At 42.4% G+C, this 22,570-nt stretch overlaps 3 protein-coding genes across 4 annotated transcripts; 2 read left to right on the top strand and 1 right to left on the bottom strand.

Annotated features, from left to right (window-relative positions):
• Positions 1-231: 231 nt before the first annotated feature.
• Positions 232-5,873, top strand: LOC129411335 (scavenger receptor cysteine-rich type 1 protein M130-like). The gene is made up of 11 exons (XM_055161972.1): positions 232-277; positions 1,757-1,780; positions 1,876-2,013; positions 2,146-2,166; positions 2,464-2,742; positions 2,838-3,125; positions 3,574-3,852; positions 3,920-4,207; positions 4,328-4,654; positions 5,587-5,675; positions 5,802-5,873. Exons 1-11 carry the CDS (start codon positions 232-234, stop codon positions 5,871-5,873), a joined length of 1,851 nt encoding a protein of 616 aa, XP_055017947.1.
• Positions 5,874-8,012: 2,139 nt separating this feature from the next.
• sdhaf1 (succinate dehydrogenase complex assembly factor 1) lies at positions 8,013-9,920 on the bottom strand. Of its 2 annotated transcripts, none has more exons than XM_055161266.1 (2): positions 9,806-9,920; positions 8,013-8,740 (listed from the first exon to the last, which is right to left on the bottom strand). In XM_055161266.1, the coding sequence occupies exon 2, from the start codon at positions 8,605-8,607 to the stop codon at positions 8,356-8,358; it is 252 nt and encodes an 83-aa protein (XP_055017241.1). In that variant the 5' UTR covers positions 8,608-8,740; positions 9,806-9,920; the 3' UTR covers positions 8,013-8,355. The 2 variants fall into 2 exon arrangements, with proteins under 2 accessions (XP_055017241.1, XP_055017242.1); XM_055161267.1 differs by having other exon boundaries at positions 8,013-8,737; positions 9,806-9,904.
• A 180-nt stretch (positions 9,921-10,100) lies between these two features.
• Positions 10,101-22,170, top strand: nudt18 (nudix (nucleoside diphosphate linked moiety X)-type motif 18). The gene is made up of 9 exons (XM_020926967.2): positions 10,101-10,171; positions 12,396-12,556; positions 13,018-13,128; positions 13,960-14,062; positions 14,742-14,865; positions 16,498-16,622; positions 17,037-17,113; positions 18,160-18,354; positions 19,687-22,170. Exons 2-9 carry the CDS (start codon positions 12,398-12,400, stop codon positions 19,795-19,797), a joined length of 1,005 nt encoding a protein of 334 aa, XP_020782626.1. The 5' UTR covers positions 10,101-10,171; positions 12,396-12,397; the 3' UTR covers positions 19,798-22,170.
• The last annotated feature ends 400 nt before the right edge of the window (positions 22,171-22,570 follow it).

Raw genomic sequence — 22,570 nt, 5'->3', positions numbered from 1 at the left:
TCAGACCTGGTGCGGTCCTGGTTTGCTTCTGGTTCAGTCTTGGTTCGGTCCTGGTTTGGTTCTGGTTCAGTCCTGGTTCGGTCCTGGTTTGGTTCTGGTTCAGTCCTGGTTCGGTCCTGGTTTGCTTCTGGTTCAGTTCAGTTCAGTCCTGGTTCAGTCATAGTTCAGCCTTGGTTTGGTCCTGGTTTGCTTCTGGTTCAGTCTTGGTCCGGTCCTGGTTCGGTCCGGGTTATGGCCCTCAGAGGACTGCTCCTGCTCTGGTCCTTCTACAACACGGGTGAGTGAATTTTTGTATGGAGGTAGATGAGCGTCTTCATTATCAAATAAATATCAGGCCATTCACAAATACAACAACGTTCACAAATATAATTCATGACACAAATAAATATAAGAAATATAAGAACATTCTCGACTCAAAAGAAAATGTTACACGATTCACAAATGTCAGGGCAGTTTATTTATTTGCAAAGTGATGAACCTGCATTTACAAATCACCATACATATTTGTGTCTATCCCTGCATTTATTTGTGGATTTTTGAGACCTTCCTGACACTGTTCCATGCACAAATTTTTATTTTTATTTTTTTTAAACAGCCACTCGGACTTCAGCTGATATGATTGGCTGTTTTAAAAAAAACAAAAACATTTGTACATAAAACAGTGTCAGGAAGGTCTCAAAAATCCACAAATAAATGTAGGGATAGACACAAAAATGTACGGTGGTTTGTAAATGCAGGTTCATCATTTTGCAAGTAAATGTAACTGCACTTTTGTGAATAGTGTAACATTTTCTTTTGAGTCAAGAAATGCTTTTGTGAATGTTCTTACATTTATTTGTGTCATGAATTATATTTGTGAATGTCATTGTATTTGTGAATGGCCTGATATTTATTTGATAATAAAGACACTCATCTATCTCCATATTCTTTTTAGATTTTATTAAATAAATAAATAAAAAGACACAAACACACACCTGAACAGACTCACACAGCAGTACTGCAGTACACACACAACGGTACTGCAGTACACATACAACGGTACTGCAGTACTCACACAGCAGTATAGCAGTACACACACAGCGGTACTGCAGTACTCACACAGCAGTATAGCAGTACACACACAGCAGTACTGCAGTACACACACAGCAGTACTGCAGTACTCACACAGCAGTACAGCAGTACGCACACAGCAGTACTGCAGTACACACACAGTGGTACTGCAGTACTGCAGCTGCGTGTTCTTATCTCCAACAAACTCTCAAACAGTGTGAATGTTAAACACTGCTCTCTGTGCAGGATTTTATACAGGACTTTTAACAGTGTAAAGTACTGAGCAGTGTGTGTGTGTGTGTGTGTGTGTGTGTGTGTGTGTATGCATGTGTACGTGTGCGTGTGTGTGTGCGTGCGTGTATGCATGTGTACGTGTGCGTGTGTGCGCACGTGTGTGTGTGTGTGCGTGGGTGTGTGCGCACGTGTGTGTGTGTGTGCACGTGTGTGCATGTGTGTGTGCGTGTGTGTCTGTGTGTGTGTGTGCCCACATGTGTGTGTGTGTGTGTGCACGTGTGTGTGTGTGTGGGTGTGTGCATGTGTGTGTACACATGTGTGTGTGTGTGCACGTGTGTGTGTGTGTGTGCACGTGTGTGTGTGTGTGTGTGTGTGTGTGCATGTGTGTGTACACGTGTGTGTGTGTGAGTGTGTGAAGCTCTGGGTTGTGTGACCAACAGAATCCATTTTGTGACATGACTCTTGTGTGCAGGGGTCCTGGCAGAAGACAGCTCAGGTAAAGACACTCACACCAGGCTAACCACTCTGCCACAGAAATACAAGGTATTCAAGTAAAGGGGCGTGGCTTCACTCTGTCTCTCATCTGTTCAGAGCTGTTCAGGCTGGTGGGAGGGGCCAGTCGCTGTGCTGGGATTGTGGAGGTGAAACTCGGCGGAGAGTGGAAACGGATGAGGTCCGTTGGATTCTGGTACCAGGAGAACACAGCTGCTGTGTGCAGAAACCTGGACTGTGGCTCTGCTCTTTATGGAGAAGAAAGAGATGATTTTCCACAGAGTCGTGTGTGGAGCATCTCATCTGACTGTGTGAAGAAGTCTTCAATGGGAGGATGTCTCTATGGCTCAGAGCTTTCCTCTCCCTCAGGTGTGGAGGTGAACTGTTCAGGTAAAAGTCTGATTTTGGTGGTATATATATATATATATATATATATATATATATATATATATATATATATATATATATATATATATATATATATATATATATATATATATACACACACACATATATATACACACACACACTATATATATATATATATATATAGATATATATATATATATATATATATATATATATATAGATATATATATAGATATATATAGATATATATATATATCTATATATACACCACAGATATAGAACTGCACTACAGCGGTGATGTCACACTTGTGTCCACAGAGTCGGTGCGGTTGGTCTCAGGGTCTGGTCTGTGCTCAGGATTAGTGCAGTTCTGGGACGGGTCCTGGACTGGGGTCTGTGATGGGGACTTGGACCAGCAGGGGGCAGAGGTGCTGTGCAGGGAGCTGGGGTGTGGGGCTCCTTCTCTCCTCCAGGGGGCGCTCTCTCCTCTGGGGCAGACGTTCCACTGTGAGGGCCATGAATCTGCTCTGATGGACTGTCCCCGCTCTGGCTCAAGGACCTGCTCCTCTGGAGCCACTGTCAACCTCACCTGCTCAGGTAAAGGGGCGGGGCCTCACTGCTCAGGTAAAGGGGCGGGGCCTCACCTGCTCAGGTAAAGGGGCGGGGCTTCACTCTGTCTCTTCTCCGTTCAGAGCTCAGGCTTGTGGGAGGGGCCAGTCGCTGTTCTGGGACTGTGGAGGTGAAATTCAGAGGAGAGTGGAGACGGGTGTGGCCATTTGGACTCTGGGACCAGGAGAACACAGCTGCTGTGTGCAGAGACCTGGACTGTGGCTCAACTCTTTATGGAGAAGAGAGAGGTGATTTTCCACAGAGTCCTGTGTGGAGGGTCTCAGCTGACTGTGTGAAGAAGTCTTCAATGAGAGGATGTGTCTTTGATTCATCCCCCTCCTCTCCTCAGCGTGTGGAGGTGGTGTGTTCAGGTAAAAGTCTGATTTTACATTTTTATGTCTCTCAGATGTTTTTTGTGTCCCATAGACTGTATATATGAGTGGACAGAGCTAATGCGTTAGCCGCCGCGTGCCAAATAGGAAGTTCACCAGGACGCTCTTCTGGCTCCTTGTGACTCTGGCTCCAATTGACTTACATTAGGATCTGGTGGCTCCTCTCTCTGTACCTGCAGCTGTGAACTTTGTCATTTTGGTCTTAAAATGTTTGTATTTACCCGCTCTACATGATTTTTTATTTTTTTTTTTGCTATTTTGTCTGTCAAAATATCCTATTCATAACAGAATACATAATAGATTCTGGCTCCAGATTGGCTCTTGTAACCGTGAGCATCTCGAGCCTCATTTGAGCGGCGCTGAACACTATGAGTGATGTCACACTCACTTAGTCCACTTCTTTATACAGTCTGTGGTGTGTCCACAGACTCGGTGCGGTTGGTCTCAGGGTCTGGTCTGTGCTCAGGATTAGTGCAGTTCTGGGACGGGTCCTGGACTGGGGTCTGTGACGGGGACTTGGACCAGCAGGGGGCAGAGGTGCTGTGCAGGGAGCTGGGGTGTGGGGCTCCTTCTCTCCTCCAGGGGGCGCTCTCTCCTCTGGGGCAGACGTTCCACTGTGAGGGCCATGAATCTGCTCTGATGGACTGTCCCCGCTCTGGCTCAAGGACCTGCTCCTCTGGAGCCACTGTCAACCTCACCTGCTCAGGTAAAGGGGCGGGGCCTCACTGCTCAGGTAAAGGGGCGTGGCTTCACTCTGTCTCTTGTCTGTTCAGAGCCGCTCAGGTTGGCGGGAGGGGCCAGTCGCTGTGCTGGGACTGTGGAGGTGAAACATGGAGGAGAGTGGAGACGGGTGTATCCCTCTGGATTCTGGGACCAGGAGGACACAGCTGCTGTGTGCAGAGACCTGAACTGTGGTTCTGCTGTTTATGGAAAAGAGAGAGCTAATTTTTCACAGAGTCTTGTGGTGTTGGTCTCAGCTAACTGTGTGAAGAAGTTTTCACTGAGAGAATGTGCCTCTGAGTCATCCTCCTCATCCTCGGGTCTGGAGGTGGTGTGTTCAGGTAAAAGTCTGATCTTACATTTTTATGTCTCTCAGATGTTTTTTCTAGTTGCTCCAGAGGAGTGTATCTCACACACTTTCGTCTCTACAGACTAATCGGTCCAGTCATGTCTCTCCACAGACTTACTGAATCGTCCAATCATCTCAGTGTCTGTGTCTGAAGGGGCGTCTGAGGTCCAGCCTCAGGGGGTGCGGGTGCAGCTGGGCTCAAAGTTCAGGGTCAAATGCTCTGTGGAGCCACAGTACCCGGGAGGCTCCTTCCGGCTCCTCTCTCCCACCGCACCCCCCACTCAGAACCGCACCCTGCCCGCCGTCAGTCACTCCGCCCACTTCCTGTTCTCTGACACTGACCACGCCCACAAAGGAAACTACACCTGTGTTTACCTCCTGCAGGTGTTCGACCACAGCTTCTCCTCTCAGAGCCCCAGCCTCCAGCTCTTTCTGGGAGGTACGTCCAGCTACAGCCTCATATAATGTATAAAGAAGTGGACTGAGCAAGTGTGATGTCACCCACAGAGTTCAGCTCCACTCAGATGAATGAAAAATTAAATGAAAAATAGTGTGAAAAAAAATAATAACAGGATCATGTAGCGGAACAACATTTTAAGACCAAAATGGCGAGGCTCACAGCGGCAGTTACAGAGAGAGGAGCCACAATATTCCAGTGTAAGTCAATGGGAGCCATAGTCAGAAGGAGCCGGAAGAGCCACATGTGAACTTCCTGTTTGGAACGCGGTGGCTAGTGCGTTAGCTCTGTCCATTTATATATACAGTCTATGGTTTCACCCCATCTGAGCGAACCAGTCAGCTGTGAGGACCTACAGGATGTGAGGAACTATAGATCGAGTATAGAGGGTCAGTATAGAGTATAGAGTGGTCAGTATAGACCACAATGCACTGGGAGAGTCGTTCAGAGACACATGTTTAACTTGACACAACACGACTGAATGAAGCTCTAGTGTGTGTCTGTGTGTGACAAAACACACAACAAACATAATACACAATACACACATAAACAATAAACCCATATACAATCTACACACACACTTTGAACAAGTATATTCAATATCTCTGTCCCATTCCCACAATACCCCCTCTCCTCTCTCAGTGCCCTCTGCTCTCTCTATGCCCTTTGTGCCCTCTGCCCCCTCTGTGCCCTCTGCCCCCTCTGTGCCCTCTGCCCTGTCGTTTGTTCCGTTCTGTTCCAGAGAATCCTGATTTGACCTCCAGCTGTTGCATCGCCCCCTGCAGGTGGACTTTCTTCTGTTTATTCCTGTAGAGGTCTTAGTCCTGTTCTTTGTCCAGGTCCTGGTCCTGGTCTTAGTCTCAGTCCTGGTCCAGTCCTGGTCCTGGTCTGATCTGGGTTCTTTTGTGTTGCAGAGTCAGACTCAGACCTGATCATCAGAGTTGTGGTGATGCTTCTGTTGATGCTCCTGTACATCCTCCCAATGTCCTACTGCTACTGCAAGGTACTAACCTTTAGACCTGGTTTAGACCTAGTTAAGTCCTGGTTTAGACCTGGTTCAGTGCTGGTTTGAGGTCTGGATTAGACTTGGTTTTGTGACCTGTGGATGTGCTGTGTCCTGCTGTTTCAGGTCCGGGCCAGAAGGGGCGCTAGAGTGAGGACCTCAGAGGTTCTGGAGTTAGACCTGATGAGATCCCCATGAGACCTGGGCCTAGACTGAACATGTGACATGCTGGCTGATCCTTTAACTGACATATTAATTTAATCATTTTAAGTTTTAATCATAATTGACTATGTTATACTTGTAATCAAATATTGTTCCTCACTTTTGGCTTCTGCTTTATCACCCACAAAAACAGCTGCATCTATTTCTGTTCTTTGTTTATGTAGATATAGTTTTGTGTGTGTGTGTTTTTTTATTAAGAATAAAATGTGATTTTATTATTATCACAGTCTATGGTTTAACTTTAACTCACATTTCAGCTCATTTTCACACTTTTAAATCTTAAAAATAGCTGTATTAAAGAGAAAGGCAGTTGTTTCCAGGCCCAGGCGAAAAAGTTAAGAATTTAGATATGAAAAAAAAAAAAAAAAAAAACAGCCAGAAAGAAGTACATTTCTGGAGTAGCAGCAGCTCCTGTGAGCAGAGTGCATTCTGCATTCAGAGTAGCCAATCAGTGCACAGAATGCTTTTTCTTTTTTTTCTTATATAACAAAAGACAACATACAGAACATATGCCATGACATTGTACAAAGATATTCATATTTCATATGTCAATATGTCTTTTTTGTTTCTGCTTTTAGAAATAATGGATAGGTGGAGTTCTAATTGCTTAAATAAAGCAGGAAAAAACTAAGAGGTATAAGAGAATTTACATTTATGAATTTAAGATTTGCCAAAAATAATAATTCAGTCAATTGCCATTTTTTATCTGTGTCTATATTATTTTCATATATAATAATATGTTACAATTTTAATGAAATGTTAGGAATATTGACCCTTTCCAAAAGTTTTGGTAATAGTGCATTTCCAAAAAAGATGACTTATTGTTTCGGGATATTCTTTACAAAAAATGCAGTTAGGGTCAATTGTTTTAATATATTTAGCATAAATTTATTAGTAGGTAAATTTTGTGCATAAGTTTAAAGGCGACATCCCTCATTTGATTATTTATTATACATTTTTGATTCACAGTCCATCCTTTTTCCCATAAAGTGTGAGGGACAAAATTTCTCAGTAGAAAACAGCAGAGGGCACAGACGTAACCTCCTGTTGGAAAAGAGCACAAACTTTTCCTACCGTGGTGTCAGTTACAGACAGTGAGCACACATTTGTATCAAGAACAGTGTTTTACTCTGTACTAATATGGTTTAAAGCTCACAAGAGTCAGTTTTGTGTTACAGAGGACCTTTTATTATAATCACAGCAGAAGTAGAAGTTGCAGTAGAAGTTAAAGTGCGGGGGAAATGGATAAAGTTGCGTTGAACATCTCTTCAAATTGGCAACAGGTCAGAGCCACTAAAAATGTAATATCATGGTTATTTTATCCAGTGGCCCAGAGTTAGACAGAGTCATTTACCAGTTTGTCACATTATTCCACAGGGAGGGGTTCAAAATGTTACTGTGATATTCAAGTACTTGGTCCATATGATGTTCCTGTGCTGAGGTAGTGACGAAGTCGACCTCTCCTCAAAATAATCCAGAAGAAATAGAGACAGGAAGACGAGACTTTAACACATCTGTCAGTCTTTCTATTAGTCACACAAAACAACAGGACTGAACCAGGAATAAACCAGGATTAAACCAGGACTAAACCTGGACTGAATCAGGACTAAACCAGGACTGAACCAGGGCTGAACCCGGACTAAGCCAGGACTGAACCAGGACTGAACCAGGACTGAACCAGGACTAAGACAGGACTAAGACAGGACTGAACCAGGACTGAACCAGGACTGAACCAGGACTGAACCAGGGCTGAACCAGGGCTGAACCCGGACTAAGCCAGGACTGAACCAGGACTGAACCAGGACTAAGACAGGACTAAGACAGGACTGAACCAGGACTGAACCAGGACTAAGCCAGGACTGAACCAGGACTGAACCAGGACTGAACTAGGACTAAACCAGGACTGAATCAGGACTAAACCAGAACTGAACCAGGACTAAGACAGGACTGAACCAGGACCAAAACAGGACTGAACCAGGACTAAACCAGGACTGAACCAGGACTAAACCAGGAATAACCCTAGAATAAACCAGGACTAAGCCAGGACTGAACCAGGACTGAACTAGGACTGAACCAGGACTGAATCAGGACTAAACCAACTGAACCAGGAAACCAGGACTGAACCAGGACTGAACCAGGACTAAGCCAGGACTAAACTAGGACTGAAACAGGACTAAACCAGGAATAAACCGGCCAATAAACGAGGACTGAACCAGGAATAAACCAGGACCCTTTAGTCCTCCAGACCCCCTCTCCCCTCTGTCTCTCTCCCCTTTAGTCCTCCAGGCACTGCCCAGTTTAGTAGCACTATATGAAAATGCAGTTGTGGGTGGAGTTTAGCTGCTTAGTCCCATGATTTTAAAGACGTTGCTTTACGTTGCTCCTTAAATATAAGCACCACAGAGAAGTCTGGCTGATAAATCTGAATCCGTTTTCCTCTCCCCCGGCTCAGTCTGTGTCAGCTGCTTTCTTCGTTCTTCTTGGAGAACGTTCCCAGCTGTTTGGTGTTGTGGTCTTTGAGTTGCTCCAGCTGCCTCTGTCCTCTCCTGTACAGATACTCAATGTGCATCACGTCGGATTTCTTGATTTTAGCATTTTCTTTGAATTCGTCCTTAATCCTGGGGACAAATCCTGGTTTGGACTTTCCCGCGCGGAGAAACTGGCGATACAGAGAGAGCACCTGCTTCTGGAGTTTACTGTGGCGGGACATGGTTCAGTGGAGGTAGACGCACAAGGCTCTTATTGTGAAATTCTCACGCAGACAGGAAGAGAGAGCATCCTTAAACGGTGTTCTGTAGTTTATCGGCTCCAGGTGTGATTGTGACCAAACAATTTTGAACCTGCTAAAACAGAAAGAAGATAAACAATGTTAAAAGGCATCTTATGGAAATCTATGGAAATATCTGGGGCTCCTCTAATAAAAAAATTTAATAATATGAGTAATTTGGATTTGGCAATATACATTTAATTTTCCTTATGCTGTTGTGGTGGCTCAGAAACCAATGTATTATTTTGTGTTATTTTTTGCACATACACTACCTATTTTTGGTCTTGGCTTGAGCCCAGTTTAGTCAGTCAAGGTTCAGTTCCAGATTTAGCCCAAGTTAAGACCATGGTTTATGCAAACGTGAACTGACCAAGTCTAAAATTCAGTCTAAACAGTCTAAAAATAAGTTACACTACACGCTGGCATCACAAAATCACACTTTGTAGCCCATTCTTTTATCATTACGCACCTAGTAACAATTCTAGGATAAAAACAACTGCTCACAGATTAAATATCTAGAAAATAAGCGACAATACTGGAGGAAAGAACTAATGTTTTTAAGGACAGATGAGGAGGTGTTAACTATTTAAAGATGGAAGAATAAGGTGACCAGACCAGGGACAACCCCAGTTTTGAGCCCTGTGTCCCCTGTCCCAGCAGATTTATCCAAAACCATTGATTTTTCCCAGTTTTATACAAGAAATGTCCCAGGTGTCCCTATTTTGGACCAATCTGAATCTCTAAAGAGAGGCATAAATTGACATTTGCTGAGGTAAAATATAGAAAATCTGCTGAAAAATGGCCAAAACACAGAGAAAATGTGACTAAACTGACTCACATATTAGTCGTGAATGGTCCAAGTGCTGAACAATTTTATTATTACCAACCACCACAGACTAGAGGTGTCATAATTTCTTGTATTTTCATTGAAAGAACAATACTGCCTCGTTGCACTGCTTCGTTATAAAGGATAAATTCATGTCCTAACTTAATTTGGCACAAAAAAATCTGAAAATCGTGAGCTATTATAGATGCATTATAAAACCAAAAGGAGTAGTTTTGGGTGAAAATGAATGGACAAGCTCACAAAATGTTATTGCTTTAGTTCGGGAAAAGAACAAAGGAAATATATATAAGGTACCTTTGTGAAATAGATGGATAAATGCCCGTGTCGAGCAGATGTTTAAGTCCAAAACTCTTCACGTGTGTCCTTTGAGTCTGATGTAAACACGACCTTACCCAACGGCGGAAGCAGCGGCCGATTCACCAAACACACACTTCCGGGTTATTCATTATTATTATTATAATGCTTAACACTTTATGCAATTTAAGTCCCTACTGTTAAGGAATATTAATATATAACAAAAAAAAAATAAAATAAAATAATAATAATAAAAATAGAACGTCTTGCTTGCTTACGTGATGACGCAGTTCCGCCTGTGCACGTAAGCGTCAAATATCACAACAAACCCAGTGGATGCGGGGATTAGCTGGAAAAAGCGCTCAGGTTCGGGTTAAAATGCGTTTATATTAGCTCAGAATGACACTCACAGATACTACTTAAAGTGTTCTTTCATATAAAATAAATTTATGTCACAGATGTTGAATGTTTCTGTCGTTTTGAAGAACATGCTAATCTGCTAATGGCCACTGACAGGGCTTTTCAGGGATAATAACTAGTTACTTACCCACAGTGTTGGGAAGGTGACTTTTAAAATGTATTCCCCTACAGATTACAGATTACATACCCCAAAATGTAGTTTGTAACGTAATCCATTAAATTACTTAAAGTGAGTAACGTAATCTGAATACTTTGGATTACTTGATTTGCTGTAGAGACGCAAAGACTCAGATTTCTTCACCTAAGATGTTTTGTCTGATAAAAGACAATAAAAAGCCCAGTCTTTACTTAACCGTATTAAAAATATTATTGATAGAAGAGGAGGAGACACGGTTAAATCCTGTTTTAGTCCTGTTTTAGTCCTGGTTTAGTCCTGGTTTTAGACCTGGTTTAGATCTAGATTAGACCTGGTTTTAGTCCTGTATTAGTCCTGGTTTAGCTCTAATTTAGATTTAGTTTAGACTCGGTTTTAGTCCTGGTGTAGACCTGTTTTATTCCTGGTTTAGTCCTGATTTAGTCCTGGTTTTAGACCTGTTTTAGATCTAGTTTAGACCTGGTTTTAGTCCTGGTTTAGACCTGGTTTTAGACCTGGTTTAGATCTAGTTTAGATCTAGTTTAGACCTGGTTTTAGTCCTGTATTAGTCCTGGTTTAGCTCTAGTTTAGATTTAGTTTAGACTCGGTTTTAGTCCTGGTGTAGACCTGTTGTATTCCTGGTTTAGTCCTGATTTAGTCCTGGTTTTAGACCTGTTTTAGACCTGTTTTAGATCTAGTTTAGATCTAGTTTAGACCTGGTTTTAGTCCTGGTTTAGACCTGGTTTAGAACTAATTTAGATCTAGTTTAGACCTGGTTTTAGTCCTGGTTTAGCTCTAGTTTAGATTTAGTTTAGACTTGGTTTTAGTCCTGGTTTGTCCTGATTTAGTCCTGGTTTTAGACCTGTTTTAGACATGTTTTAGATCTAGTTTAGACCTGGTTTTAGTCCTGGTTTAGACCTGGTTTAGATCTAGTTTAGACCTCGTTTAGTTTACAGCAATGAGTGGAATTACTGGAAAAAAAAAAAGGGATATAGCCCAAAATGTGAAAACAGGAAAATACCACCGTGTAATCCATTTATTTCAACAAAGTAACTGTAATCCAATTACCACTCATGGAAACAGTAACTGTAACTGAATACAGTTACTCATAATTTGAACTCTGATTACGTAACTCTGGTACATGTAATCTGTTACTCCCCAACACTGCTTACCCATGACATTTACTTCCACTGTTTCCTTAAACGTTTTGCTTTTTGTGACTCTTTTTGTACAGGCCACTTAATAAAGTAATTTTAAATAGGAATAGTGTTATATATGATGTTTACTTAATGTTTACTAAGCTTTAGGGCTTAATTATTGGAGGTTTGGTTCAGGAAACAGGACTAAATCAGACTTGAACCAGGACTCAACCAGAATTCTGAAACAGGACTAAACCAGGATTCTACAAGGACTGAACCAAGACTAAACCAGGATTCTACAAGGACTGAAACAGGACTCAACCAGGATTCTACAAGGGCTGAACCAAGACTAAACTAGGACTTGACCAGATTTTCAAAATACAAATCTTGAACATCCCTGGTTTAGAGTGGTTGGCATAAATAAAATTGTGAAACGAGTGCGTAATTAAGGAAAACTGTTCTGCACTTGGCACTAATGTGAGTCAGTATAGTTATATTTTCATTGTGTTTTGGTCATTTTTAAGAATCTTTTCTATATTTTAACTGAACAAATGACAATTTATGCCTCTCTTTACTGTTGACAGGTATGAGATTGGTCAAAAATAGGGACACCTGGGACATTTTGTGTATAAAACTGGGACAAATCACTGGTTTTGGATAAATCTGCTGGGACAGGGGACACAGGGCTCAAAACTGGGACTTTACCGAGTAAATAGGAACGTCTGGTCACCCTAACTTAACTTAATAAATGAGGGTTTAACCAGGACTAATGCAGGACTGCACCAGGACTATGCTTGAACTAAAACAGGATAAATCAGTACTGAACCAGGGCTAAAACAGGACTAAAGCAGCATTAAAGCTGAACTAAACCCTCAAGTGTTTTTTCTTTTTGTTTCAGTGATGGAGGTGATGGAGGAGCTGGAGGAGCAGGTGGAGAGGCTGCTTGAAGGAGAGGGGGCAGAGGTGACGGGTTGTGATGTGGGTTTGGACCAGAGTAAACCGGCCACACTCCGGAAAAACGTCACCTACATCGTGGGTGCGGTCATTTTCAACGACAAGGTACTGCATAATGTTCTAGGCCTGTTTGGTTTGGGCAGCATTCACACACTTGAAACCAGAACTAAACCTGGAACGAAACATGGACAAAGCCAGGACTAAACCAAGATCACACCCCTAGTTTTACTTCTTAGTTTTAGATCTGATCTCCTTCACTCTTAATGTGAATAAAACAGAAAATGCCTTTGATTCATATTTAGGGTTTATAAAGCATCTTTCTGGTAATATTATTGTGTGCCCTCACAGGTCAAAGAGGCAGAACAGATGTAACAGTTTTACTTGCCTTTTATAAGATAGTTAGGTTTAGTGAATAAAGATTTGAGTGGTAGACCTGATTTAGATCTGATTGCGTCCTAGTTTAGGCCTGGTTTAGATCTGGTTTAGACTGGGTTTGATCCTGGCTTATTTCCTCTGTGAGGATGTGTATTGTTATATCTGTTATATTTGATTTATTTGTTCACCAGGAGGAGGTCCTGATGGTGCAGGAGGCTAAGTCTGAGTGCTATAAACAGTGGTACCTGCCGGCCGGTCGTGTAGAGGTGGGAGAGAGTCTGGAGGAGGCGCTCAAGAGAGAGGTGAGAGCCGGATATTTGCATTGAAATATGAACATGAACGTGCTTCAGTTAAAAAACAAAAAACATCACATTACAATATTTCTTATTTCTTATGCGTAACAGTAGTGTCGTAGTACTTGAGACCAGTCTTGGTCTTGGACTTGACTGCATTTGGACTCGGTTTTGTCTTGGTCTTGAGGTCTGACACTCGACGAGTGACACAATGGAAAGAGATTTATAAAAACATTGATATATAAAATAACTGTAAAATACAAATAAGTGTCGAAAATGACAAAGATGGTCTCGATTTGATTTTGATCTTGATGGGCCATGGTCATATGGAGAAAGTACAACGCATTCTCTGGCCTGGCAAAACAGTGGCTCCTCTCAAACCAAACCTGCGCCCATAATGTGAACAGATGAGTGTCTGGAGAGAGTCTGATGTTCTGGAGTGAATGAACTGAATGATGATACTGATAAAGGATGAGGATTTTAAGGTGCTTAGAGAACTGGGTGTGAATGATGTTACAGAATTGTTATGATGTTCCAGTCATTATAAAGACATTCTCTTTGTATGTTTGATTTTATGAACTATAACATCAACCTGCCCAGAGACGACAGGTGGAAAATCTCACCTGTTAAGGTTAATGTATATTGTACTCTGTCTCTGTCTCATTAAATAAATAAACTAAACTAAACTTAACTTAACTAAACTATTGTAATGTGCCCTCCCCTCTGTCCCACTCCTTGTCTTTCCCTCCTCTCCCCGTCCCTTCTCTGCCTCCTTCTCTGCCCCCTCCCTTCTTCCTCCCTCTCCCTCTTTCCCTCTCTCCCCTCCTCCCTCCCTCACAGGTCAAAGAGGAGTCTGGCTTCGACTGTGAGCCCATCTCGTTGCTGCTGATCCAGGAGCAGGGCCCTCAGTGGATCAGATTCATTTTTCTGGCTTCAGTCACAGGTCAGACTTCACCCAGTGACTCTGCTTTAAAAGGCCTAGTTTATTACTTTGTCATTATTACTTAGGGTGTGTTCAAATTTGTCCTGATTTGGTTCAGTTTGAGCTCATCTTGGCCTTTGTACGCTTTGTCCTGCTGTAGGGTGTGATGCATATTTTGAGCAATAAATATTAAAAACTTTTATTTTAGTGTTACAAGATTACCATTATCTACAAATTTAGAATTACATTTAAAAGCGATCAAACTAAAATAAAAATACATTGTAATTAAATACAAATTTTTTATTTTCCAAAGTCACGGGGAGCCACAACAGAAGGATAAAAGAGCCACATGCTGCTCTAGAGCTGCAGGTTTAATTTATACTGTGGAACATTCTAGACAAAGCAATAAAAATTCCATGGAGACAAGCCGCTGATGGACCCTCCACCTTTAAATCATCCCACCCCTGTTTCATTATTCACCTCCCAAAATACTGAAGTGTCCCTTGCTCATATATTTATTAAAAAATATTTCTTTAATGACATAAAATATTACAGACTCGGAATGTTCTGAATGTTTGTTGTTCATATACTGCATTTGAAGTGCCTGGAATTGTAATTTAAGTGTTGTAATAAAGTTTAAATAATTTGCTCTTTCAACGGCCTTTATAAAAAGCATTGTGTAAATCTGTGTTCTGTGCAGGGGGGCGCTTGAAGACTCTGTCCGGGGCTGATCAGGAGTCTCTTCAGGCCTGTTGGTGGGACAGACACAGCCCCCTGAACCTGAGGGGCCGAGACATCCTCCGCCTCATCGACTCCGGCCTCAAGTACGTCTCATGTTTATCAGTTCATCACGCTGTTTTCTGATCTACAGCATGTTCTAATCCTCTTTCCTCATCACAAACAGACCTGGAGTTGTGTTTTGTTTCATTCACATGTTTAAAACTCAGACCCTGCAGATTTAGGTTGAGTTCCTCTCTCAAAACTGAAAACACTCATCATGTCACGCACAGGAAGGACTAAAGAGGGACTAAACCAGGACTGGACCAGGACTGTATGACATTAAACATTTATTCATTACAGGTATTTCTGTTGCTCAAAAATACTACAATTCCTTCTGTGAATAGGGGTGACTCTCCACAGATCGGAGTTGTAAGGTAGCGTAGAGCTGTAATCTGCTTGTCTCCCTTGTGATAGATTCTAGACCAGGGATCTTCAAACTACCACGGCCCACCATGCCTCTTTGACCGGCCCCTCAGCCCCTTTGCCCCCATCACTTGAACTGCCCCTATGAGTCAATCCTCAAAAATTGTCATTTTAAAATTACTTTTTGGAAGATAATAAGACATCTGCATCTTATATTTTGTTGATTTTTTTTCAATAAAAAAATTACATTTATATGACGTATTTATATTTAAATAATTATATGACGTATTTACTTTTGCCACCGAGTTTTTGTCACCTGACAAGCTCGAGATCAAACCGTGACAGTCGACGCACGTGCACAGTTCTATAGTGCAGTTAAAGACTAGTTAATGACACTAGTAAGAACAGCTAGTAACGATAAACAAATATGTGTCAGGAATTATGTGTTGATAGAGTACTTAATTGTGGATGGCTGTGCCAGGCTGGTAGTTTCTACTACACAATGACGCCTGCTGGTGGTCATTTTGGTCTGGGTCATGTATAATGTTGTGGAATCTTCGTCAGGCCGTATACAAAGAACAGGACACAGTGTAGAGTCAGTCTGCTTTATTCCTGTGATAAACATATAATAGGGTGACTATATTTCCATTTGTCATAACCAGGACACCTGTACGGGGGGTGGGAGGTGGGGCCTCCTCATTAACATTGAGCTACTCTCACCTGGCAAAGCTTTTTAATGTTTTTCGGTGTCCTGGTGCTTTGAGCCCCCCGGACACTGAAACATATGTGCTGCTTTGTACACTATGCATATGGCCTCCCACTTGTCCCGACCAAGACAAAAAGCGGGGAATTTCTTGTACAAGTCATTGTTAAATGTGCAGTTGCGATTCGGCATGTTGCAGACTGACCGACTTTTTGTGTCTGCTCGCTCCTTCTGAGTGCAGAGAGCTATGACAGCCGCTCAATTTAATGGCCCAATGAAAGATAATGAAAACCCGGCCATTTGCATCACTTTATTAAAAAAAAAAAAACCCGGATGGCCAGGACAGAACGTGAAAAACAGACATGTCCGGGGAAAAACGGACGCTTGCTCACCCTAACATATAAAGTCTTAATTAATATGTCTCCACATATCAGGCACTGGTTCCCCTCTGCAGTCTCCAACACCGTGTCACTCAGAGGGGAAGCTTACAGTTACAGAGTCAATAATACAAATCATGTATGAATCACACTGACATTTTCTAACACGTCACTTTTTCTTTGGTTTTAAATGGTGAATGTTTTTTTTTTGTATCTGTGTGTGTTGCGTTCAGGTACCGTGGGGATCCTGCCTATCCTCCCGTCCGGCCCATAGACCTGAGCTGTCAGCACGTGGTCCAGAGACCCGTCCTGCTTTACACCAACACCAAGGACCAAGTCTGGGTCCTGGTCTTAAGAGGTTAGACCTGCTTCAGTCCTGGTTCATTCTTCAGTTCAGTCCTAGATGAATCCTGGTTTAGTCATTGTATTAGTCATTAGTCATTAATCGCTGTTCAGTCTTGGTTCAGTCCTGGTTTAGTCCTGGTTCAGCCCTGGTTTAGTCCTGGTTTAGGCCTGGTTCAGTTCTAGTTTAGTCCTAGTTCACTCCTGGTTCAGTCCTGGTTTAGTCCTGGTTTAGTCCTGGTTCTCACCTTGTATAATCCTGGTTTAGTCCCAATCTTAGTCCTAATTTGTCCTGGTTTAGCCCTGGTTTAGTCCTGGTTCAGACGTGGTTTAATCCTGCTTTAGTCCTGCTCTAGTCCTGGTTTATTCCCTGTATTAGGCCTGGTCTAGTCCTGGTTTTAATCCCTGCATAATCTTGTCTCTTCCTCAGCGCCCTTTGCCCACCTGCCTGTCGTTGCCGCAATCTGGACTCATGCGATCTCGTGGGGGGCCAGCATGGTGGTCCAGGTACGATTCAGTTATCTGCACTAACTTTATCTAAACGATCGTTCATGGTCCTGTTTAGGATAGTGTGACCAGACGTCTCTATTTACCCGGGACAGTCCCAGTTGATTTTATACAAGAAATGTCCCAGTTGTCCCTATTTTTGACCAAATTATTACCCACCAACAGTAAAGAGAGGGATAAATTTTAATTTGTTTGCCAGAGTGTTGGAGACTAAACCGGGACTAAAACAGGACTGAACCAGGACTGAACCCCGACTAAACCAGGACTGAACCAGGACTGAACCCCAGGACTAAACCAGGACTGAAACAGGAAACAGGACTAAAACAGGACTGAACAGGACCAGGACTAAAACCAGGACTGAACCAGGACTAAAACAGGACTGAACCAGGACTGAAACAGGACTGAACCAGGACTAAAACAGGACTAAAACAGGACTGAACCAGGACTAAAACAGGACTAAAACAGGACTGAACCAGGACTAAAACAGGACTAAAACAGGACTAATCCAGGACTGAACCAGGACTAAAACAGGACTAAAGCATTTTCAGTCCCGGTTCTGTTCCCGGTCTCAGCCTGGTCTCAGTCCTGGTCTGGTTCTGATCTGGTCCCGGACCTGGCTTTGTCCTGGTTCAGTCCTTGTTTAGTCCTGGTTCAGTCCTGGTTTAGTCCTGGTTCAGTCCTGGTTTAGTCCGGCATCACAGTTTAAGTTACGGAAATGGGAAACGTTTTTCCCATTATTCATTTAAACACAAAATCGAAAACTGAAAAAAAGAATCATTATCGTTTTTTCATTTTGGTTTTGGCGACAGATAATGAAGAAAATTGTTTCTCGTTCTTTTATTTTTGGTTTTATTTTGAAAAACAAATGAACAAATGATACATGGATTTGAGAGTGTCCCGGTTTTTGATTTTGAGTGCTTTTAGTTAGAATGTTGACGAGAGCAGCTGCAAACGATCAATTATTACTATTACAGTACCTAATAATAATCAAAATACTCCCTGTTTATGAATAACAAAAGTCAACCAAACTTTTTCTGATTGTGCAGGATGCCCTCCCCTCGTCCTATTACGACCATGATGTGAACACTGTGGGCGTGATGTCCCTGCAGCACAGCGGGCGCGAGAACGGGCACAGCGACGGCGTCTGTCTGAACACACTCGTGAGGCTGGTGCCCGAACCACCACAAAGAGACGAAGATGGACTCAAACTGCCCCCGGCCAACACAGAGCGCCCCCCGCAGGTCACAGCCACCACTGCACCATCCTCCTGTGTGTCTGATCCGATCCAATCCACTTTATTTCTATACCACATTTCATGAACAAACTGTTTCCAAAGTGCTGCACAAATACTTAATAATAACAAGTGTAATAAAATGATCAAATAAATGCTCAGTTTTAATCATACTAATCTGAAAACAATAAAACCAGTAAATTAAAGTAAGAGCAAAAACCATAGAATAGCAAAACAAAACCAATAAAATTAAAAATTAAAAATACATAAAAGACACAGAGGACACACAACTCAGTGTTAAAAGCCAGAGAATAAAAGTGGGTCTTAAAATGAGTCTTAAAATGTAAGACTCTTAAAAGTGAGACTTAAAACTCTCTCTCTGTGGGGCTTTTCAGACGTGGGGGGGCAGAGCGTTCTAGATTTTGAGTCCAGCTGCAGAGAAGGTACTATTCCTCTTCGTTTTAAGTCTTGATTTAGGCCCCACGAGCTAGAACTGGCCTTCAGACCTCAAAACACACGCTGGGATGTAAATTTGGAGGAGGTCCGAGACGTACTGTGGGGCCAGTCCATTCAAAGCTTTAAAAACAAACAAGATGCCCTCCCATTCTTGAGAGAAGTTTAAAAACTCAACTTGAAACTAAATATTCATCCATCCATCCATTTTCTTCCACTTATCCGGGGCCAGGTCGCGGGGGCAGCAGTCTAAGCAGGGACTCCCAGACATGTCCTTCATCTCCTCTGGGGGGGACCCTGAGGTGTTCCCAGGCCAGCTCAGAAGCATAGTCCCTCCAGCGTGTCCTGGGTCTTCCCCGGGGCCTCCTCCCGGTGGGACATGCCCGGAACACCCCCTGAGTGAAACGTCCAGGAGTGATCCGGAGCAGATGCCCGAGCCTCAGCTGCTCCTCTTAATGTGGAGGAGCAGCAGCTCTACTCCGAGCTCCTCCCGTGTGACTGAGCTCCTCACTCTATCTCTAAGGGAGCTCCCAGACACCCTGTGGAGGAAACTAATTTCGTTCTCTTGTATCCGCGATCTCGTCCTTTCGGTCATTACCCAGAGCTCATGACCATAGGTGAGAGTAGGAACGAAGACTGACCAGTAAATCGAGAGCTTCGCCTTTCAGCTCAGCTCCCTCTTCACCACAATGGTCCGATACAGCGACCACATCACTGCCGACGCTGCACCGATCCACCTGTCAATCTCACGCTCCATGCTCCCCTCACTCGAGAACAAGACCCCAACCCCGAGATATTTGGACAAAACTGAAACTAAATAACCAGGACTAAACAGGATTAAAACCAGACTTAACTCATTTTCTTGTACCTGATATTTTCTCTTTTTCAGATTGAGAATCCTCGATACATTTGGTACGAAATCCAGAGCATTGAACTAAAGGACAAGCTGCTGCTGAAGCTCAAAAACACAGCCATCCTCCCACTGCACAGCCTGTACTGAGGAGAGCGCCCCCTATGGACTATACAGACCACTGCACAGCATGTACAGAAGAGAGCGCCCCCTATGGACCACTGCACAGCTTGTACTATGAGTGCATGAATACTGTTGTATGTATTTGTACTGTACCAGTCGAGGAAACTATGGCTACGTTCAGACTGCAGGGCTTAATGCTCAATACTGATTTTTTTTGTGAAATCAGATTTTTTTTCACGTTTCCAATTAAATGTTTAAATTAAATAAAACGCCCCAAAAGTGTCCCACATGTGCACTGGAGGACACGACGACGTCACACAACGCGAGCGTGTTCAGTGTTTACGGAAGTCGCCTTAACAAAATATGGTCCAGTTCTTGGTAAAATGTTCAGGTTATATGTCCATGGCCGCTTCGTTTGTTAGGATCTTTAGTCTCCTTGTAATTGATTCGTAGGCTCTTTATTTTTCGTTGACATTGGAGCCAGGACCGTCTGTAGCCATGCTCGGACATTTCTTTGACAATCATTTAAATCCTCCAATTTTGCCTGAATACAGCGATCCCCCCAAATATTAATAAACTCTCTAACCTCGCTTTTTCTCCGTTGACTGGACTCCGAGCCTGACGTGTAGGTGGGGTGAATGTGACCTGCCCGTTCAGACTGAAGTCGCATGTCAAAAGATCAGATATGTATCGGTTTTAGGAACACATATCCAAGTGTCCTGAGTCACATCTGAAACAAAAATTGGATCTGTGTCGTTCAGACTGTCATTAAAAGATCAGATACAGGAGCATAAAAGCGAAAAAATCGGATTTGGGTCACTTCAGGCTGCAGTCTGAACGTAGCCTATGAGTCGACTCCACTTTAATATCATCACTGAAGCTTAAAGAGAGGGTATTATGAATCTGTGTATCATTCGTTCACTCGTTTTTCAGTATAAAACCAAAAATAAGAAAACGAAAAGAACAACAATTTTCTTCATTATTTGTCTCCAAAACCAAAATGAGAAAACGGATAATGATTCGTTTTTCAGTTTTCGATTTTGTGTTTAAATGAAAAATGGAAACAACGGATAACGGCCGTTTACGTGACTTAAACTGTGATGCTGGACTGAACCAGGACTGAATCAGGTCCGACCAGACCGGGACTGACACCAGGACTGAGACCGGGACCAAAGCGGGATCAGACCAGGACTGAGATCGGGACTGAGACTGGGACTGAGACCGGGACCAGACCAGGACTGAGATCGGGACCAAACTGGGACCAGACCAGGACTGAGACTGGGACTGAAACCAGGACCAGACCAGGACTGAAACCGGGACCAAACTGGGACCAGACCGGGACGGAAACCTGGACTCAGACTGGGACCAGACCAGGACTGAAAAACTGCTCAGTCCTGGTTCAGTCCATATGCGGCGCAAAAGTCCCGCATCACAGTTTACGTCACGTAAACGGCCGTTACCCATTTTTTTCCAATTTTTTTTTTTAAACACAAAAGCGAAAACTGAAAAAACAAATCGTTATCTGTTTTTTCATCTTAGTTTTGGAGACAAATTTTGAACAAAATAGTTGCTTTTTTTATTTTCTTACTTTTGGTTTTATTCTGAAAAAACAAATAAGCGAATAATACACGGATTATTATGTAAAATATATATATATATTTTTAGCTTTCTACCATATTATAATGCTGTTCCCTCATCAAAAACTTGCCTGAAGACGTTTTCATCCATGGTTGTTTGAGTAATTTAGCAATCTCTCCCTCGCCCTATTCAAACCCTCCTCACGTTTAGCTGTAATATTCTGTGCTCGGCCCCGCCCACAGCTCTACATCACCCATGCTCTTATACAACAATTCTCCATAAATATACAAAAACATAATAGAAAACTGTACACGCAGGGGAGTGACTTAACATGGAGAGTAAAAGGAGGCGGTGCTCAGCGTCAAAAAAGAAACTGAAACAATTAACAATTTGAATATGTTGTTTTTAGCGATTATAGCATTTGTTGTTTATTTTATTAATACTTTATTTAACCAGACATTAAGAATCTCTTTTTGAGGAGAGTCCTGGCCCCATATTGTAAGTGTTTTTAGTGGTAGGCTACACAGGCACGGGAAGAACATGAAAACGTCCCACCCATTTTCAAAACAATAAGAGGTAACGTGGTGATTTAAATGTTAATACCCCGTAGAAATGTAATACCCGAGTGTAGCAGCAGTAAAACAGGGTTATTCACTGAGTTTACGTTTCAATATATTCCATTATTGAAGACAAACGTACTATGAATGAGCAATTTTAATGTTTAAATGCAAATGTTTTAATGTTTTTGCTATCGGTACTTAAAAACGGTTGTATTATTTATTATGATAACAGAGTATATAAACTGATACTTATCTGAAATAATATATGTGCTCGACAATTCCTTAATTTATGTTTTATACCAACAAATTCAAATGTTAGGTAAGTACTCAGTTACATTTACTCGAGTAACCTTTGAAAGAAATTGTACTTTTCGGAATACTTTTCCAGCAGCAGACTTTACTCCTGCTTGAGTAATATTTTTATTGAAGTAACAGTACTTTTACTTGTCTAAAAGCTGTGGTTCCTCGTCCCACTGTGAGTAAAAAATTGACAATATGAAACGATTTGAACTTTTCTGTTTCTTGCACCACTTCTTCAGATATGATTTTGTTTGTCTCATTTTTGTGTCTGTCCTTTGGAAATTTGATTCTATTTCATGTTTTGTTCTTCAAATTACATTCGCTATAAATCAGATGGTACGTCCTGAATATTTGAGTGTTCG

The sequence above is a fragment of the Boleophthalmus pectinirostris genome, unplaced genomic scaffold (genome assembly GCF_026225935.1).
Source record: "Boleophthalmus pectinirostris isolate CB_2022bp ecotype Guang Dong unplaced genomic scaffold, ASM2622593v1 HiC_scaffold_4, whole genome shotgun sequence".
NCBI lineage: Eukaryota > Metazoa > Chordata > Actinopteri > Gobiiformes > Gobiidae > Boleophthalmus > Boleophthalmus pectinirostris.
This window is presented reverse-complemented; position numbering and strand designations above follow the sequence as displayed.

Bases quoted from the DNA above. Each gene is read 5' to 3' on its own strand.
- LOC129411335 (XM_055161972.1), top strand. From the start codon at position 232: ATGGCCCTCAGAGGACTGCTCCTGCTCTGGTCCTTCTACAACACGG. The intron at 1,781-1,875 runs GTAAAGACACTC...TCATCTGTTCAG, and splicing joins CCTGGCAGAAGACAGCTCAG to AGCTGTTCAGGCTGGTGGGA. The intron at 4,655-5,586 runs GTACGTCCAGCT...TTTGTGTTGCAG, and splicing joins CCTCCAGCTCTTTCTGGGAG to AGTCAGACTCAGACCTGATC.
- sdhaf1 (XM_055161266.1), bottom strand. From the start codon at position 8,607: ATGTCCCGCCACAGTAAACTCCAGAAGCAGGTGCTCTCTCTGTATCGC.
- nudt18 (XM_020926967.2), top strand. From the start codon at position 12,398: ATGGAGGTGATGGAGGAGCTGGAGGAGCAGGTGGAGAGGCTGCTTGAA. The intron at 17,114-18,159 runs GTACGATTCAGT...CTGATTGTGCAG, and splicing joins GGGCCAGCATGGTGGTCCAG to GATGCCCTCCCCTCGTCCTA. The intron at 18,355-19,686 runs GTCACAGCCACC...TCTCTTTTTCAG, and splicing joins ACACAGAGCGCCCCCCGCAG to ATTGAGAATCCTCGATACAT.